The sequence below is a fragment of the Felis catus genome, chromosome X (genome assembly GCF_018350175.1).
Source record: "Felis catus isolate Fca126 chromosome X, F.catus_Fca126_mat1.0, whole genome shotgun sequence".
NCBI classification, from domain to species: Eukaryota; Metazoa; Chordata; class Mammalia; order Carnivora; family Felidae; genus Felis; species Felis catus.
In genome coordinates, this window is record NC_058386.1 from 88,451,661 (window position 1) to 88,470,211 (window position 18,551).

General features: G+C 36.0%; 1 protein-coding gene across 7 annotated transcripts in view; it reads left to right on the forward strand.

Annotated features, from left to right (window-relative positions):
* Positions 1–18,551, forward strand: part of COL4A5 (collagen type IV alpha 5 chain) — a 237,559-nt gene that overhangs the window by 214,536 nt on the left and 4,472 nt on the right. For 3 of the 7 annotated variants that reach the window (XM_023249434.2, XM_023249435.2, XM_045051366.1), the window contains 8 exons: positions 4,828–4,836; positions 7,489–7,622; positions 10,006–10,078; positions 10,214–10,285; positions 11,065–11,193; positions 12,017–12,115; positions 14,768–14,980; positions 18,191–18,368. In XM_023249434.2, the coding sequence (XP_023105202.2) occupies positions 4,828–4,836; positions 7,489–7,622; positions 10,006–10,078; positions 10,214–10,285; positions 11,065–11,193; positions 12,017–12,115; positions 14,768–14,980; positions 18,191–18,368 (907 nt within the window). Of the gene's footprint in view, positions 1–4,827; positions 4,837–7,488; positions 7,623–10,005; positions 10,079–10,213; positions 10,286–11,064; positions 11,194–12,016; positions 12,116–12,483; positions 12,531–14,767; positions 14,981–18,190; positions 18,369–18,551 lie in introns of those variants that run through there. The other 4 variants (XM_019824149.3, XM_011279396.4, XM_023249437.2 and 1 more) reach the window with 3 other exon arrangements.

Here is an 18,551-nt window from a genome sequence, read left to right on the forward strand (position 1 = left end):
GGTCTATCTCTGAAACTTGAAAGGAACTTGTAGACTCCAATGTTTCTGTCTATTAGAATAACCCAAAATTACCTAGTTAGGAACATTAATTTAACATTTTAAAATTCAGATGTTTTTGTCATTTTTAGCCAAAAATTTATAGTACCCAAAAGTGTATTGTATGATATTTTACTTTTACCTTCAGAGTAGAGTGTATTTCTTATTTTTGTTTTATATCTGTTAATGTAAATGAAATTGAGCCATCCTTCACAAAGGTATTCTTTTTTTTAAGTTTTAATTTAAATTCCCATTAGTTAACATACAGTGTAATATCAGCTTCAGATACAATTTAGTGATTCAACACTTACAAACAGCACACAGTGCTCATCACATCAAGTACATTCCTTAATCCCCATGACCTATTTCACCCATCCACCCCACCTCCCCTCTGGTAACCATCTAATTATTTTCTATAGTTAAGAGTCTGTTTCTTGGTTTACCTCTCTCTCTTTTTTTTTTCTCTTTGCTTGTCTGTTTTGTTTCTTAAATTTCACGTAGGAGTGAAATCATATGGTATTTGTCTTTCTTTGACTGACTTATTTTTCTTAGCATTATACTCTCTAGCTCTGTCCACATCATTGCAAATGGCAAGATTTCATTCTTTTTGATTGCTGAGTAATATTCCATTACACACACACACACACACACACACACACACACACACACACACATATGCACCACATCTTTATCCACTCATCAGTTGATAGACATTTGGGCTGTTTCCATAATCTATCTGTTATAGATAATACTGCTATAAACATCAGGGTGCATGGATCCTTTGAATTAGTATTTTTTATATTTTTTAGGTAAATACTTAGTAGTTCAATTGCTGGATCATAGGGTAGTTCTATTTTTAACTTTTTGAGGAACCTCCATACTGTTTTCCAGAGTGGATGCACCAATTTGCATTCCCACCAATGGTGCAGGAGGATTCCCCTTTCTCCACATCCTTGAAAAGGCATTCTTTTTTAAGATCCTGCAAATTTGTGTTATCAGATCCTGCAAATTCGCAGTTCTTGACTTGCCACAACTCTTGTAATTTTTCAAATCATCTCATCTTCACATTTTGGGTTGTCACAAAGTTCTAAATTCTACTGCTATGAAAATGGACTAATAGGTATGGAGTAAAAAAAATTTCCTTACAACCAGCACAGAATAGAAGCCTCTTAATCTTATTTTAACCATACATATAAAAACAGTACACACCAAAGAACAGTTAATTGCCAGAAGTTGTCCAATGGAAAATTGCTGATTCATAGTGAAAGATGTTACCCTAATAGGAGTAAAAAGAACCACAAATATCTGAATGTGTTTGTTATTTCAAGATAAATAGGCCTTTTCAAATTTCTAAGGAGGAACTACAAGGGGGAAAGTGTATTCCTGAGTTCTGACTACTGGGAATGGCTAGAAATTTAAAATTCATGATTTTTCAAGTTTCTTTTTAGGAAGCCATCTATCTCTATCTGAACTGATTCCCCAGTAACTTACTCCTACTTGCTACTTAATTCCTTCTGCAGACCCATAATTTCATACAGCCAGAGTATCTGATGTAGAAGAGACCTAAGTTTTACACTTTTCAAAGAGATATTATTCACCAGGCACTTGTTAAAGATAGCAATACAAGTTTTACTTAAGACAGTTGCAGTAGGGCACCGACAGTTGCATTAGGGGAGACAGACTGAGCTCGATTCTGAATACAACAAAGAAAAATGGGGATTTATGGTCAACCAGCAGAGTGAGGGAGTAAGTGAATGAAAAATTACTAGAAAGAAATATCAAGGGAAGGTAGATTCTTGCTAAACTTGCCTTATAGAATCCTTACTAAAGTCAGGCCAAAGACTTAGACATCAAGGTTGGGGGATGGGGGGCTTGATCAGATATCAACAGTGGGGTGACTCTCCCTAAACTGACATAGCAGGGTTCTTGCTAAAACTAGACTCAGCATACCAAGAACAGGGCCCAAGGATTGAGGCCAGGTTGAGAAGAAGGCTCAGAGGAGCCTGTCTAAAGTTTAGTCAAAGAGAGAATCTTTGTCACATTTGAGAAAACAGAGGCCCAAAGATGTCAAGAAGCTTGCTCAAGGTCATATGGTTAATCGCTGGCATAGCTGGGAATCTGACTTAGAGCTTCCCAGTGCTCTTCTGTTAAGTGTCTGCTTTACTAGTAACACACATCATCCTTCTACAAAGGCAGTTATATGGCTCAATGCTTATGATCTGACTTTTTATTCTAGTTATGATAAGTGATGAAGCAAAATGGACGCCAGGGTGGCTCAGTCGGTTTAGTGTCTGACTCTTGATTTCGGCTCAGGTCATGATCTCATGGTTCATGGGGTTGAGCCCCACATCAGACTCTATGCTGATGGTGCAGAACCTGCTTGGGATTCTCTCTCTCTCTGCTTCTCTCTCTCTCTCTCAAAATAAATAAATAAACTTCAAAGAATATAAGCGATGAAGCAAAGTTGCTTCTGCCATCATAGGAGACTCTTAGTTATAGGAAACTGGAGCTTGCCTCCACTCTCTTGTTTTTGTTACCTCATAAATTCCATCAATCCCTATTAACTGCTTCGTGTGTTTTTCCAAAATGGATGTCATCAAAAAGATTAAAACAAGTGCATACGATTTAACTATCACCATGATAAAGAGAAAAATTAAAGCATACTTGGAAGTAATTTTGAATACCCCCATCTGACTTGCATAGACGTCTGCTGCCTTGATCACTTCCAGATTTTAGTGTTGGCTAGAAGAAGATTGCTTTCTTCTGAGGCACCAGAATATATTCAAAGAAGAAAAAGGGAAGTAGCCACATTACTTTAAAAGCAATTTGACATCTTATTTACCAGATGTACTGTAAATTACATAGTTATTGGAACCTAGTGTCTACAGTGTTCTCTTCTTTGCAATAGTGGAAGACTACAACCTTAAATGGAAACTGGATTTAAAATTTACTAATCAATTCATCAGCTTATCTTTAGTTATTACCACTTATGTCCAAGACTTTAAATTTTCTATTTTATTTTTTCAGTTACTTTGTTAGGTCATTTGAGAAATAATGCTTTGAGAGCTCCATGTGCAAAATTGACTTGGCATATAACTCATTAAAATTTTACCTCTTAGCAATTAAGATCTTAGAAGTTTTGCTATGATACAATCTGAAGTTTTCCTTGTTACCTACTCAGACCAAAATATATATTTCAGTGACATTTTTCTAAGCATTCTTGTATTGGTCCTACTATAGCATGCAGCATGCACATAGATAAAATGTCTTTACTCAAACTCTGAATTATCTTAGGTAGGAATTCTATTTAACTAATTGTGTGGCCAGACTCTTCTCAAACTGTTGTCATAAATCAGTTTGCCTTCTGAATTCCAAATTGCCAAATGCTTTAAAAGTTTTATTACCTGGCAGTAATAATAATAATGTTTTATATTTATGTGACATGCCACCATTTACATCATATAATGTACTTTTATTATAAGCTCATTAAAGACAGAGTTTGGGTCTAGCTAACTTTTGTGTTCCCTGTAGCACCTTGTACATGGAGATATCAGGTCCATATTTTCAAAATTCAATTTGATCTTTAAAACAACTCTGTGAGGAAGGTTCGGGCAGATAACACTGTTCGCATTATGTGGGTGAGAAAACAAGCCCAGAGAGATTGAATTGTCCACAATCCCACCGATATAAATAGTAGAACCAAGAATAGATCCTAGGTTTTCTAATTCCTAGGATTCAATTCTCTAGCACAATTTATCCTCTCTGCTAACCTCAGTGTTTATAAATCATAGCAAGACTTGTAAGGAAAGGAAATTGTGTTTACAGTTAATTAACATTAACCAAGAGTGGTCTTATTTGTAGGCTTTTTATCTTTTTATTTAATGATCCTTCTTTTAATAGTTAATAGACTGATTTAATATGTGCATTGAATAATAATAAAGTAAATTTGATATTTTCTGTGGTTTGGGGTAGGATATTGCATGTCAAAATATTTTAAAGTACCCTTTCACTGATGGCCTTCACATTTTTGGAAAATTTGGCTCTTTATAATTTAAAGTTCAGTGATGAACAAATATATATATTGGTTTTTCCCTGAATAACTTGTTACAAGTAATAATGCAGAAAAGAAAGCTTCTTGATGAATTATGAAAAAAATCAGAAGGTGGCTACATGGAATGATTTTCAAAGAAGGCAAATAGAAGTACAGTTGGTAATGGCTATTGTGTACCTGTATTTTAATTTCTCTATTTAGTCACCTATGATCTTTGTATTTTTGTCTAATGAGCCTTTTAAAGTTAACTGTACCTCTTTGAGGCAATCTGAACATATCAAGAAGTTTGCATCGTGAGTTTTTCCTAAGAGAAGCCAGAGGCCAAGATAAACTTAAACATTTATACAAAATTAACCCTTCGTGAAGGGAATGGAAGGCTATCAGCGAAATGGTACTGTCTTTCCAACTTTAATGTTTGAGATGCTAACTTTTGGAAAGCCATGGTAGTAGTGTTAACATGATATCTGTAGTAGAGTTTTCCATTTTTTGAGTTAATGAAAACTAGCAGCTTATTTCCTATAATAAGCTCTATTTGAAAATGTTTGTCTCTCTATACTTCTGTATGGTTCTGTTTGCCTACTGATTACGCTGTAGGTGTGAGATATGCTGGCAAAGAGGATTATTGTTTAACTTGTGCTATAATGTGAACCACTTCTAACTCATAATCTTATTTTGTACTGTGTGATGTCTGATACTGCTAACATCGATCTTTGAGCTTTGGTGAACTCTGATCTTCCCAGGTTTTCAAGGTTAGACTCTTCACTGGTCAATTCTTTTTTTTTTTTTTTTTTTGAATGTTTTGCATGTGTGATAAGAGAAATGCAGTTTTTTGTTTTTGTTTTGTTTTGTTTTGTTTTTGCTATAACTCAGAAGTCATTGAAGGGGGCTGTTCTCAAATACTACCTGCTCTGGTATTTAACATATTGGTGAAGGTAATGTTAGTTGTTTATAATCAAGTTTGAAATGACATTAGGTCTTTGTGGCTTCAATTGTTTATAATAGGTAATTCTTACGTGAAGACATGTTGAATTTTAAATGGATATACACTTATTGTTATCTTTAAGACTGCGTTAAGATTTTCAGTCAGGTATCTGGCCCGTTTGTAATTTCTGCATATTGATATTATTTTCTTGAAGTTTGTTGCTTGACATTGCTCTGATTTGTGTTTATGTGGCTATTTTCAAAAATGGAAGAGCGTAGCTGTTGAGGACTTTAAAAAATAAAATCTATATGTCCCTTATATCATTAGCAAATCATTAATTTAAATTTGAGGGACTCCAGAATGGCAGGTATGAATTAATAACATGTAAATTTCCCAATATCTTATTTTAATTGCAGAAAGAACAATGCCCATAACATGCCTACTTTTTTTTTTTTTCAAATATTCTGATAACTTTTCAGCCTGGGGAAAAGAATCATAAAAGATTCCCTTTTTTCCCGATCTTACTCTTACTTTGTCATTGTTGGGCTGATTAACAGTTTATTTTTTTCCTAATAAGATGATTTGCTACCTGATTTCTAGTCCAAATTATACATTATGGATGAAAGCAAATAATTTTGCTTAGAAAACCCTATCTAAGGGGTTTGAACTCAACAATTGCTTTTCTTTGTTTATTTTAGTGTAAAGTATTCCAGCCCTTTCTTTATGAACAGGAAGGGAATTTCTAAGTGTGTCTCTCTGGTTGCTGGATTTGGCTGACTATATAATTTAAACTGCTTAAAGATAAAACAATTGTGCTCTTGTGGACCTGCTTCCTCTTTCTCATGTGCCAGATAGAGTAGTGTTATCATATGAAATAACATAGAAATAGCTGAAATATTTAAAATGGGCTTATATTTCAAAGATAGGTTCTTTAAGTTTTACTAAGAATGAAGGTAATAATAGTGATAATAATTTTTAAAAGTCTCTTTCATAATTCTTACTATGTGCCAGGCACTGTGTTAAATAATGTATACATATTATCTTATTTAATCCTTGGTACAACCTGATAAAGTAGGTACCATTCTTATTTCCATTTTAAAAAGGAGGAAATTGAGGCCAAAGAGATTAATAAACTTGCTAAAGTCTAGCAGCTAATGATTATTGGAGCTGGGATTCCAACCTAGCATTCTAGCTCCAGAGCCCAGCGTTCTTAATCTGTATGCCATGCTGCCTTGTTAGAATGTAGTCATTGATTCTGGGCCTTAGGAGTATTGGAAAAGAACTAAAGTCTGAATTTTATCTCAGATCAAAAAGATGACCCTTTGTTGGTAGGTAAGCATGAATTCAGGTATTCTAAATTCATTTGCCTATGATATTTCCTTCCAAAGTAATCACTATATATTTTCATTTTTTATTGAAACCAATGAAACACTAAGATAACCAGAGGAGAAAATGTGTAAGTGCTTTTGCCTGTTCATTACTTAGTGCTTCATAACTAATTTCTTAAGGCAGAACTAGATAGTCCTAGCTTCAATCACTGTGTAGCAAGTAAGTAACAGCTATTTCCCGCCTAGTGACAAAAGATGTGGCCATTCACAAGATCCCCTTGGTTGCTTCATGGACCTAATATCTTTATTTAGAATGAAAAGTTAAAAATATTGTATAAGGAAAAGAGCTTAGCAAAAACCCTATTTTAAATAATTTTATTTATTCACAAGACATATGCAAAATTTTTCTTCACAAATAATTTAAATGAATTTCTGACACTAAAATATTACCGTATATTAATAAGCATGGCACTAAAATGAAATCAAACAGTTTGCTCAAGTAACTATCTTAATTGCATAGTAATAAAAGCCGAATGAAACCACTTACAAATACTACTTACAAAATAACTACTTATATAGCAATTTGATATTAATCGCAATGAGACAAATTGCTTGAATCCCTGATTGTCCTAAGTACCAATTCTTAAAGTGTGGTCTGAAACCAGCAGCTTTAGTTACAGGGCACTTGTAAGAATGCAGATTCCTGGACCCCTCCCCAGCCTTCCTGAATCCAAAACTTTGGGGGTAAGCTCAAGAATATGTTTTAACAGAGTCTCCTGGGGATTCTGATATATGCTCCAATTTGAGAACAGTGCCCTATAGTGTTTGTTTACTTTCACTTAAGTTAAACACTTGGGGTTACAGAAGCAATCTTTATTATAATGTCCTGGGTCCTTTCTTTAACTGTGATCTTATTAGATTTAACATATAATAAAATGCAAACTAAAATGGTCTGCAAATCAGTGTTAATAACAAAAAGAACCCAGCCTAATTCATATTAGAAAGCATTATCATAGGCCTATATATTTTAATGTAGTCTGGATTTTATTCTGCAAACTAATAGGATTTAGGTGACTGATAATTTAAAAGCCAGACTTTTATACTACTCTTATGCTATACTGAAATTTGGCCATTTGTTGTGCATTATCAAGGTCTACCAGGTCCAGAAGGTCCCCGGGGTCTCCCTGGAAATGGAGGTATTAAAGGAGAGAGAGGAAACCCAGGCCAACCTGGGCAACCTGGTTTGCCTGGTTTGAAAGGAGATCAAGGACCACCAGGACTCCAGGTAGGAAATGGGGGTAGATATTTGATGAGAAAGGGGTGTGGGTGTGTGCATTCAAAATGAGAATTCTAAGCTGCATTATTTTTATTAGTATTTACTGGTCAAGGCTGTATATATGGCTCCCTGGTGAATTACGAAGAAAAAAAAGGCAAGTTTCCTATTTTTTCCAACTAAAGGAACTTTGTTACTGTATAGTTAAGGAGTTCCTCAGAAGATATTTTACCTGGAGTCATTGCTATGTATATTGTTTAGGTTTGAGAAACCTTCTTTTCAGTGAAAGCAAATTCGTAAGACACACATATCAGAGCATTGAATGTGGATGAGACCTTTCACAGGGAAGTAATTAGAGTTGAGTGGGGATATTTTAGACTTTGAAATTAGAATTAGGTTCAAATTTCAGCTCCACTTCACACTTCTGCTTTGTGTCTATGAGTAAGGCAGATAGACAGTTTAGGCTTCTGTCTTCACCTTAAAAAAGGAATAATAACATATCCCTACATCTGTACTCATGTACTTTTGCACATTGGTTTGAGTGACCCAGAAAGTCACATGCTTCTTTTTGAATCATTAACGTTTCTTGCATTCATTCAGGAGGATTGTTAGATTTGGCGACCAACACAGTCTGGGCTCAGTCTTTTAACTCACTGGTGGCTGCTTTATAGCAGAAAAAAGAAAAAGGATCTAAAAAAGTAGTCCTTAAAGCTTTCCAGCAACTAACCTCTTTTCCTCATGTCACCACTTTTCTTCTAGACACATGCTAGAATTAAATTTTAGTCTTCCCTTTATTCATTCTCTACTTACTCCCTCTTCACTCATTTCCCGTGTTCTTCCAGTTCACATGTCTCTATACTTGATTCAAGACTACTACTGCCTGATACCAAGATTTCATGAATCTAGTATTATCAAGTTCTGTTCATTTTCTTTTGTGTAAATTAGTTCTTATATTTGCATGTTTTTTAATTCTTTTATTGGAAATAACGTTAAACTTACAGAAAAACTCCAAGAATGGTAAAAAAAAAACCTTCATGTATCATTTATTCAGATGGACTGGTTGTTAATGTTTTACCCTGTATGTTGTGTGTGTGTATATATATAAACATTTGAGAATAAGTTGCAACTGTCATGCTTTTTTAGTACTAAATACCTGAGTGCATGCTGATATTAATATATTCTATTTTTAAAAATAGAATGTTCCTTCTTTTGTCTGCTGTTTCTTCACTCTAGTTATGCATCCCAAGCTGGAATACTACATGAGTGATGTTGTGTCCTCCATCAGATATTTAGGCCCATAATAGCCATCTGCCCTTCATTGGTGATTTTAATTTTGATCATTCCAACAAATTGTTATCTGGTTTCTCCACTGCATGGTTACTATTCTTCTCCTTGTGACTAATAAGCAAAACTATAGGAATGCACATTAAGACCATGCAAATATATTGCTCATCATCAGAATTTACCCATATAGTTAAATCTATTTATGATTTTTGTCTCAACCAACCAATACTAGAATAGTGGCAAATTGATAATTTTTTAACTCTAGCACTACCTCTACATATACCAGTCAGCCCTTTGGTAAGCAAGAGCCTCCCTTCTCTTCCATGTATTGTTTATTTATTATTAGTATGGACTCATAAAGTCTCTTTAATGATTTTTAAGTTTTTTAAACTGTAAGTACCTATTTTCATGCTCAAATTATCCTGGATTTGGAAACTTCTTCAAGCTGGATCCTATGTCTTTCCAACATGCTCTGGTTTTTTTAAGCTGTTTCTTACATGTTGGACTAATATGTACCATGTTTGCCCCTCTTTTATTCCTAATAATAAGAGTTTCATTTTAATACACTTACTCCTCCTTTAGGTACATTCTAGACTTCCTCTCAACTCTTCTTCTTCCCATAGTTTTCCTGGCCCTCAAACCCAATTAAGTAACAGGCCCTGCTATATTTTTTGCTAAGTCTTGCAGACTATCATTTCTGCACTTGCACTTGTGATTCTAACTGAAGCACTTATCACCTCAGTGCTATACTAAAAAAAAAAAAAAAACCTCTTTGTTAATGATAATAAAATAATAGCTGCCATTTCTTAAGTACACACTACATGCCAATCAGTTTTCTAAGTACTTAATATGAGCTATCTCATTTAATCCTCACAAAACCTCCATGAAGTTGATACTATTATTTTCTCTATGTTAGAGGTGAGAAAACTGTGAATCAAAGGGGTTAAATAATCAACTCAAGGTCACACGGACTAGTAAGAGGCAAAATTGGGATTTGGATCTTGGAAGTTTGACTCTAGAGCCAGTGCTATAAATGAATATGAATACTATATAGCCTCATTCTCTCCCCCTCCAATTTTCTTTTCTAAAATCAACAATTTTGTTTATTCAGGGTAATCCTGGTCGGCCAGGTCTCAATGGAATGAAAGGAGATCCTGGTCTCCCGGGTGTTCCAGGATTTCCAGGTATTTGAAGGGATATTTTGAAGTTCCCTTTTTATTTTAAACTCCTTTGGGATAAGATACCCATTTTCTGATTTGACTGGGTAAATGCTAGGCCCCTGTCACTTTTCTGTGCCATTGTATGTACCTTCTTTGCAGGCATGAAGGGACCCAGTGGAATACCTGGTTCAACTGGCCCTGAAGGGGATCCAGGACTTGTTGGCCCCCCAGGTAAGACTTACTCCAGGAGCTAGTTATACCTGATTTTTAAACACATTGAGGAATTTGAATGTTTGCATTCTGTCTTTCAACTAAAATTTTAGAGTCTCAATCCCCAACAACTGAGGGATTGTTCCCTTTATTTACTCATCTCTCAACCTCTCTATTTACTAATGTAAGATTGATACCAGATCTTTTAAGTTTAAGATGGATACAGGGCTAACAATAATGCTTCACTAAGATTTTTATTGGCTTTTATACTAACCTTCCCGTATTCAGTTGAACAGATCACAAGAGCAAGTCATTTTTAGTTGGAAGTATTTTCAATATGAAAATAGTTCTTTTTTCTGGAGACTTATAGAGGTTTCCTGTAAATTGAAATAGGACAAGTGCTAAATTCCATCACTAGTTCAGTGGGACACTTCACAAGCACAATAAACAAGAAGCGCAAATGATGTTAGAATGGACTTGTCCGGAAATAGAATTGTCTTCCCCTGACACAGATTTGTAATGAATTAGACTTTCTAGTAACCAAGTCATGCTTCAAAGCTTGAAAATAGGGACAGTAGGCCTAATTTTTCCATTGACCCTAAGGAAATTATTTATTTTTTCAGTCTTCTGGGTGAGATGATAGTTTTCCCAGACACATTTCTGTTGGACATGGCAGTATTTCAACACCTATAACTTGTGTTTTTCACACCAATTTTTATTCTGACCTTAGGACACTTTGGCATCCATTCCTTCTGGCCTTTCTTTTTCCTACCTTCAAACTTGAATATTTTACCTCTTAGGTCCCCCTGGATTACCTGGTCCTTCAGGACAGAGTATTATAATCAAAGGAGATGTTGGTCCACCAGGGATCCCAGGCCAGCCTGGATTAAAAGGTCTACCAGGACTACCAGGACCTCAAGGCTTACCAGGTACCTTTGCAGATCATCTTTCTAAGCTTTATCTATTTGGGAATATTTCCCTAGTTCTCCTGTTACTTGCCAGAATTCATTTCTGAGGAGTCTCAACAGCTCGTAGAATAGCAGACTGCCACAGGTCCCATCTCCTGTTTTCTTGAAAATGTTCATTTCTCATGCCCTAATCTTATCCTTTACCCCAAGTCTGACCGCTCCTAGCCAGTTCTTCTGGCTATTCTAATTTGAACGATTGGGTTAATGTTGTTACAAATTTTGTGAAGAAATGAAAATGCATTCAAGATCTGGTGCTTTCTCTGTTCCAACCACCAGAAGGATACAAAGCTAATTTGGTGGACTGTCACTTCCCCACTGTGAGACCTCATGATTTTTAAACTAAATCCTGTCTAGTTGGCCATTTGACTCTATGCTTGCAGCCAAATCTGATTATAAAACAAAGCTAGAAACTAACTTCAGTCTTTCTCACTTATTAAGTGATTGGTTGTCAATCTTTCCATAATCTAAATGAACCAGGCAGTAACAACTCCCACCTGTGGTGGGACGGATAACAAAGTCAGGCCTTGTACTCCTATTTTGTTCTGAGGCAAAGACACAACTGCCATACTATGGGAATCTCTGCAGAGAAAAATTGATCATTTAAAACTAAAGCTAAATCCTTGTCTGCTTCGTTTGTCCCAGGCTTGAGCTATTCCTTCATGTATCTGGATTGAAGACAAGACCAGATTATGAATTTAGTGACACTGAAGGACCTTAAGTTTCCTGTATCTGTCTGGATATGGAATTACACCCATATTTGAAGACCTGTTTTCTTCCCCTATAGGTCCAATTGGCCCTCCAGGAGATCCTGGACGCAACGGACTCCCAGGCTTTGATGGTGCAGGAGGGCGCAAAGGAGACCCAGGTCTGCCAGGCCAGCCAGGTGAGACAAGTAGAATAATGCTGCCAATAGCATTCTCAAGTCTGAGACACTTGTACATGAATGGTGTCCAATTGGAGCTGTGAGAGTTTTCTCTTGAGAGAGTGTACCTACCTGCTGACTCTGTTGCTGGGGGAAAAGAGGATAGCACATACAAGGAGATTTTCCAGTATAAGAAAAGCATAGAAAGCTTGTGTGTGTGTGTGTGTGTGTGTGTGTGTGTGTGTGTGTGTGTGTGTGTTTAGAGCACTGGAAAACCCAGGTCTTCCTCAAAAGTTTTTCCAGGCACTCCCTGTACTTAACCTGTTCTGATCTTTTTCAGTGTATTGATTTAAAATTTTTTTTTCAACGTTTATTTATTTTTGGGACAGAGAGAGACAGAGCATGAACGGGGGAGGGGCAGAGAGAGAGGGAGACACAGAATCGGAAACAGGCTCCAGGCCCTGAGCCATCAGCCCAGAGCCTGACGCAGGGCTCGAACTCACGGACCGCGAGATCGTGACCTGGTTGAAGTCGGACGCTTAACCAACTGCACCACCCAGGCGCCCCATTCAGTGTATTGATTTAAATCCCATGACCATCTTGAAACTATTGTGAATCCTTCCATGTTTGAAAATATGACAATACAATTTAATTTCCCCCATAAAATTCAGTAAATGTAGTTGTAGAGTTTGTAAAGTTTAAACTAATCCCCATAGAGCTTTGAGAGTCATAGTGGTATACTGAGATGACAAATTAATACTCAGATTTTGTCGTTCATTGATGAATAGGCGCTCCTGATAATGTTGACTCTGGTATCCACTAGATTTCCAATATGTTCTCCATCTACTTCCTAGAATAATTTGAGTCACCTTGCAACAAAAAATCCAGGCAGAGGAACTGAATAGACACTTTTCCAAACTAGACATATAGATGGCCAACAGACACGTGAAAAGATGCTCAATATCACTAATCATCAGGGAAATGCAAATCAAAATGACAATGATATATCATCTTATACTCATCCCATCAAAAGACAGGAAATAACGGGTGCTGACAAAGACATGGAGAAAAAGGAACCCTCATGTACTGTTTGTGGGAATGTAAATTGGTGCAGCCATTGTGGAAAACAGTATAGAGGTTCCTCAAAAAATTAAAAATAGAATTACCACAATGATCCAGTAATTCTACTACTGGGTATTTACCCCCAAAAAACCCAAAAACACTAATTCAAAAAGATACACCCACCCCTCTGTTTATTGTAGCATTATTTACAATAGCCAAGATATGGAAGCAGCCCAGCTTTCCACTGATAGATGAACAGATATATATATCTGTGATACACAGACACACACACACACACACACACACACACACACACACAAAGGAATATTACTCAGCCATAAGAAAGAATGAGATCTTGTCATTTACAACAACATGGATGGACCTAGAGTGTATAATACTAAATGAAATAACTCAGAGAAAGAGAAATACCATATGAGTTCACTCATATGTGGAATTCAATAAACAAATGAACAAAGGAAAAAAAAGAGACAAAAAACTAGACTCTTGAATACAGAGAACAAACTGGTGATTGCCAAAGGGGAGGTGGATTGGGGGTGGGTGAAATAGATAGAGGGGATTGAAAGTACTCACTTATCATGATGAACAATGATTAATGTATTAAATTGTTGGATTACTGTATTGTACACCTGAAACTAATATAATACTGTTTGTTAACTATACTTCAATAAAAAAATTAAAATTAAAAAAACACACTCGTAAGATTGCTAAAACAGAAATAAATGATAATAAACTAAATAGATTTTTAATATGTGTTAGCAATTCTAGACAATATAAATATAACTCTGAATAATATAAACATAAAGAATATTTATTGGCAAAAAATATGAGTGGCAGCAAGACAGAGTGGTAATACCTATGGTCTTCCTGGAACCCATACCCTGCCATTTCATTAACTGCATACAGGAAAGAAACAAGGTAGCATCACATGTGGGCATTGCTGTGAAGGTTCCCCAAAGTGAAAATGTGTATACACAGTGGCAAAATGCCTGTGTGTAAAGAGAAATTTAAAATAAGCTCAAATCAAGAGGCTAACTAGAGAAAGGGAATCAGTGGCAAATTGAAAATAGACATTTTGAAAAGATTGCTTTAGAGTGCCCTGCCTATTCTCTAAACAAAAAGGTATGCCGGAGAATAATTCCCCAGATTCAAAGGAAAATGTTTTTCAGCACTGAAACTGGCAGACTGATGGCAACCACACCCTTCCTTTCTCGTTGATGAACAAAACAGCAAACTGAAATTTCGTCCTGGAGTTTGGACTCCTGTAGTAGAGCAAGAGACCAGATAACACACAGGCTTCCTGAATAAGCATCACTTCTTCCCATCTGATGTTCTGTCGCCCAGTACTTACTTAATGCCTAATGTTGTCAACCAATTCCATTAGGAAAAAAAATATATGTTTAAATCTCTTTAAGAGCAGGGACCATATTTTATTTATCTCCAAATACATGATATCTAACAATGCCTTTATAGACACTCTATAAATATTGACTAAATTAATGAATCAAATGAGGTCATAATGTTTTGTCAATAGCCATAATAGTGGATCAGAGCTTACTTAAATTTTGTATACTGATGATTCCATGGAAATAGGTACCCGTGGTTTGGATGGTCCCCCTGGACCAGATGGATTGCAGGGTCCCCCAGGCCCCCCAGGAACCTCCTCTATTGCCCATGGATTCCTCATCACACGTCACAGCCAGACAACAGACGCACCACAATGCCCACATGGAACTGTCCAGATTTATGAAGGCTTTTCTCTCTTGTATGTTCAAGGAAATAAAAGAGCTCATGGTCAAGACTTGGGTGAGATCATTGGCATTTTAATTTTTTACTGTGCATTGTGTTTTGTTTTGAAAATCCTGTTGGGTTCTAGAGTAGCTTTGGACAAAATGTATCTCTCTATTCTCTTGGGGCTTCCGAATTGAAGACCATGTCAAGGGCAGCTGAATATATTCACTGTAAGTTTTAAATAAGTAATATTTTACTTTAAAAGCATTAGTTAGCTAGTGTAAGGTACAATTCTTGGCCTAAAGCAGCATATTTGGGGAAGGGCCACATGTACTTTTAGCTTAGTTATTAAGGACATAGATTCTCTGGGCTCTATACAGTCTAGCAGCTACTTGAGAGGGCAGTGTTCACAACTCAGAGGAGATAGTTTCTTTTTCTCTGACACTGGTCTTCATCAAGTTGAAAGATAAATTCTGAAAAGAATCTTGGTTTTAAAATCAAAGAAAATAAGGTCATTTCTTAATGATGCTAGTTTATAGTTCCTAAAATAAGTGCTTTAGCTTTGTAAAGTATTACCAGAGTTGATTAAAAATACACAAAGCACCATATTTGTATATAAAATCCACTTCATTTAGTGGGTTCCTGTGCATCTTCTCTATACTGTAATAGGCAGTTTAGTTGATGGAATGAGGCTGGACTGGATGGATGACTCTCAAGACCTCTTTAAATCCTTAATTTTGTGGAATTTTGACTTTGCATTTTGAGGCCCCATTGTTTGACCTGCAGCTGCCAATTTTAGAGATCATTATCTCCTTTGCCTCCAAAGGACATCTAAGAAGATAGTCTGAGCTCCAAGTTTCTGGGGTCTCATGTTAGGAAGCCTCCTGAGGTCTCTAGCTAGACTAGTCTGTGAAAACAGTTCTGCAGCAATAGAGACCTCTACTCACTGTGTTCCTAGGACACGTGGCCACACCTGCCAGGCAGTGCTGGCCCACCAGAGCAAGCATATCCACTTACATGGAAACCAAGGTCATTTTATGAAGGTCATTTTATGAAGCCAAATAAAGTAGGAGTTTGCCCACCAACTTTATTCTCCTACTTCTACTTTTCTTGGTCTCCTTTTCATCTTTTCTCTTTTATTTGCCTTTCCTTTTTATACTTTTTTATGTAACATCTTCTTTTTCTAATTTCATAATTGAAAAATCTTCATTGTGAAAATATCCTTACCTTTTACATAAATTTCTCTAGGCTTCCTGCCTTTTACATAAATTTCTCTAGTCTTCCTCCCATAAAATTCTTCTCCTTTTAGTCCATCTTTTCTTCACTATCAGCATCTTAACTTATATCCATAATTAAGCCTGTAAACTTCAGATTGCTCTCCTGTCAAGTCGAGGATACATTAGAAGGCTTTGAGAACCATGAAATTCAAAAATATAATTCAAACTGAAAATGGAATCTGCTATCCAGCATGTCACTGTAACTTTTCAAAATGCATGTATTTGGTCAAGCGATGGCTGTCATAATGTGCATTCAGACTTGGAGGCTACAGACTGGCCCTGGCTCAGGTGCAGTTTAGGCCTCAGATGTGGGAAGGCCATGATATAAGGCCCAAGATGCTAAGGGTGATCCCATATTGCAGAGTCTCTTCCATGGCTCACACAAGGATCAAACTGGAGAAAGCTTGATCCAAAGAATGGAGGCAGATGTAGGTTTGATTTAAAGAAACAGTCACCTGATCACATAAATACAGTCTATGTTGGATTAGTGAAGGGATTATGGTGTGTAAAAATAGATGGTGGAGGTAACAGATTGAATACTAAAACTGTTCTCTATGAAGCAAAAAAATAGTAAGAACCATTAGTCTATTAAAGCCTTATAATTGTAAGAATATGGAGGCATTGAGAATTCATGAGATTTTTCTTCAAAATTTTCTTTGAAAATTTGGAGACTACACAGAATTCTGCATCATTTTGGGCAGCCTAAAGCACAAATGCAACCGAATATCCCTGTCTCATCATTGTGGGCCTTCCTTTTATGTACCTCTTCCATTTCATTTCTTTCTAAGACCAGGGATATTTCCAGTTCTGTCCTCAATTAGGCAGTAATATGAGTTTTATTTTTTAAATACTTTATAAATAAAAAGCACTTGGATTTCCATTCTTCAATTTGATTTTCACAATTATGATCAAGAAAGATATAGGACAAGTATCATTTTCTTCTATTTTATATGCAAAAATAGAGTATCATATGGAAGAGATGAATCACTGGGTTCTACTCCTGAAGCCAACACTACATTGTATGTTAATTAACTTGGATTTAAATAAATAGTAAAGCATATTTAATTGGGAAAAAAGTTTATATACTTTAAAAAATGCTTATTGTTAGGTTTCAAAACATTATATTGGATACAGTTAAAAGCATGATAAAAAGTTTGTTTTTAAATATAAATATTCACAAAACACTATACATGACAGCTGGTAACATTTGAAATATGGTTTGCAAAGTCCCAGACTCCAGATCATAAAGTAGAGTATAGAAAAGTGGTTTTGGAGCCAAGAGACAATAACCAATATCTTAATAACTGGCATAGTATCAATTTAAAATTCCGATGAAAAAATTTATATTTAAACTTAAAAATGTGTGAGGGGATACATAGTTTTTCATCATTCTTTGGTGAATAAAAGAAAAATAGTCTAATCACTGGTAGAAGTAACCTCTATTGCCCTTACCAGTTCTGAAATTTTTTTCGTCTCACATCCTTCCTTTCTCTTTTATTTTTTTTTTCCTTTTTATTATTCACCTCCAAACCTGTTCATGGTTCATATAGGCCAGCACTACAGTTGTCCCTAGGCTGAAAGAGATTGCAAAAAACAAACAAGATAACATACTGGGGATGTCTTGGAGGGAGAGAGGGTGTCCTGGAGGGAAGTACTAATAAAATATTATAGGAAATCAGTGTGCTCTTCACTTGTTTGCAATAGATTACTCAATATTCTCCATGAGACACCATTGTTATAAATGTATCACCAGCATAAAAATGGCATTGGGGAATATATAATGAATCGCAACAACTAATACCTATATAAATTATAAGATGTCTCCTGATTTTAGAAATGTTACAAATGTAAGTAAGTGTGCATCTTATAATTGAAGAACTAAAGTATATTTATTATCTAAGAGGTGTGGGCAAGTTTCTCTTTGAAAGGTTTCTTGTTTGGGTTTCAAAAGAAACTAAAGTATCATCATAGTATAGTCCTTCATCCTTTTCTCCCCAATTATTCCTAGGGACGGCTGGCAGCTGCCTTCGTCGCTTCAGTACCATGCCTTTCATGTTCTGCAACATCAATAATGTTTGCAACTTTGCTTCAAGAAATGACTATTCTTACTGGCTGTCCACCCCAGAGCCCATGCCAATGAGCATGGAACCCCTGAAGGGCCGGAGCATCCAGCCATTCATAAGTCGGTGAGATACTGGTATAGCTTTGACTTTTACCAATCCCCAGTTAATGTAGCTAGTCAGAAATGAATCTAAAGCTAAGAATTTCATCATATTCTTCCCAGGTTAGGTCAGACAGAAGTGCCTTTATAATATTCAATTTGGTATTTAGTTTAAGCCATATTAATTGGGGGTTCACTTTTGACCAAA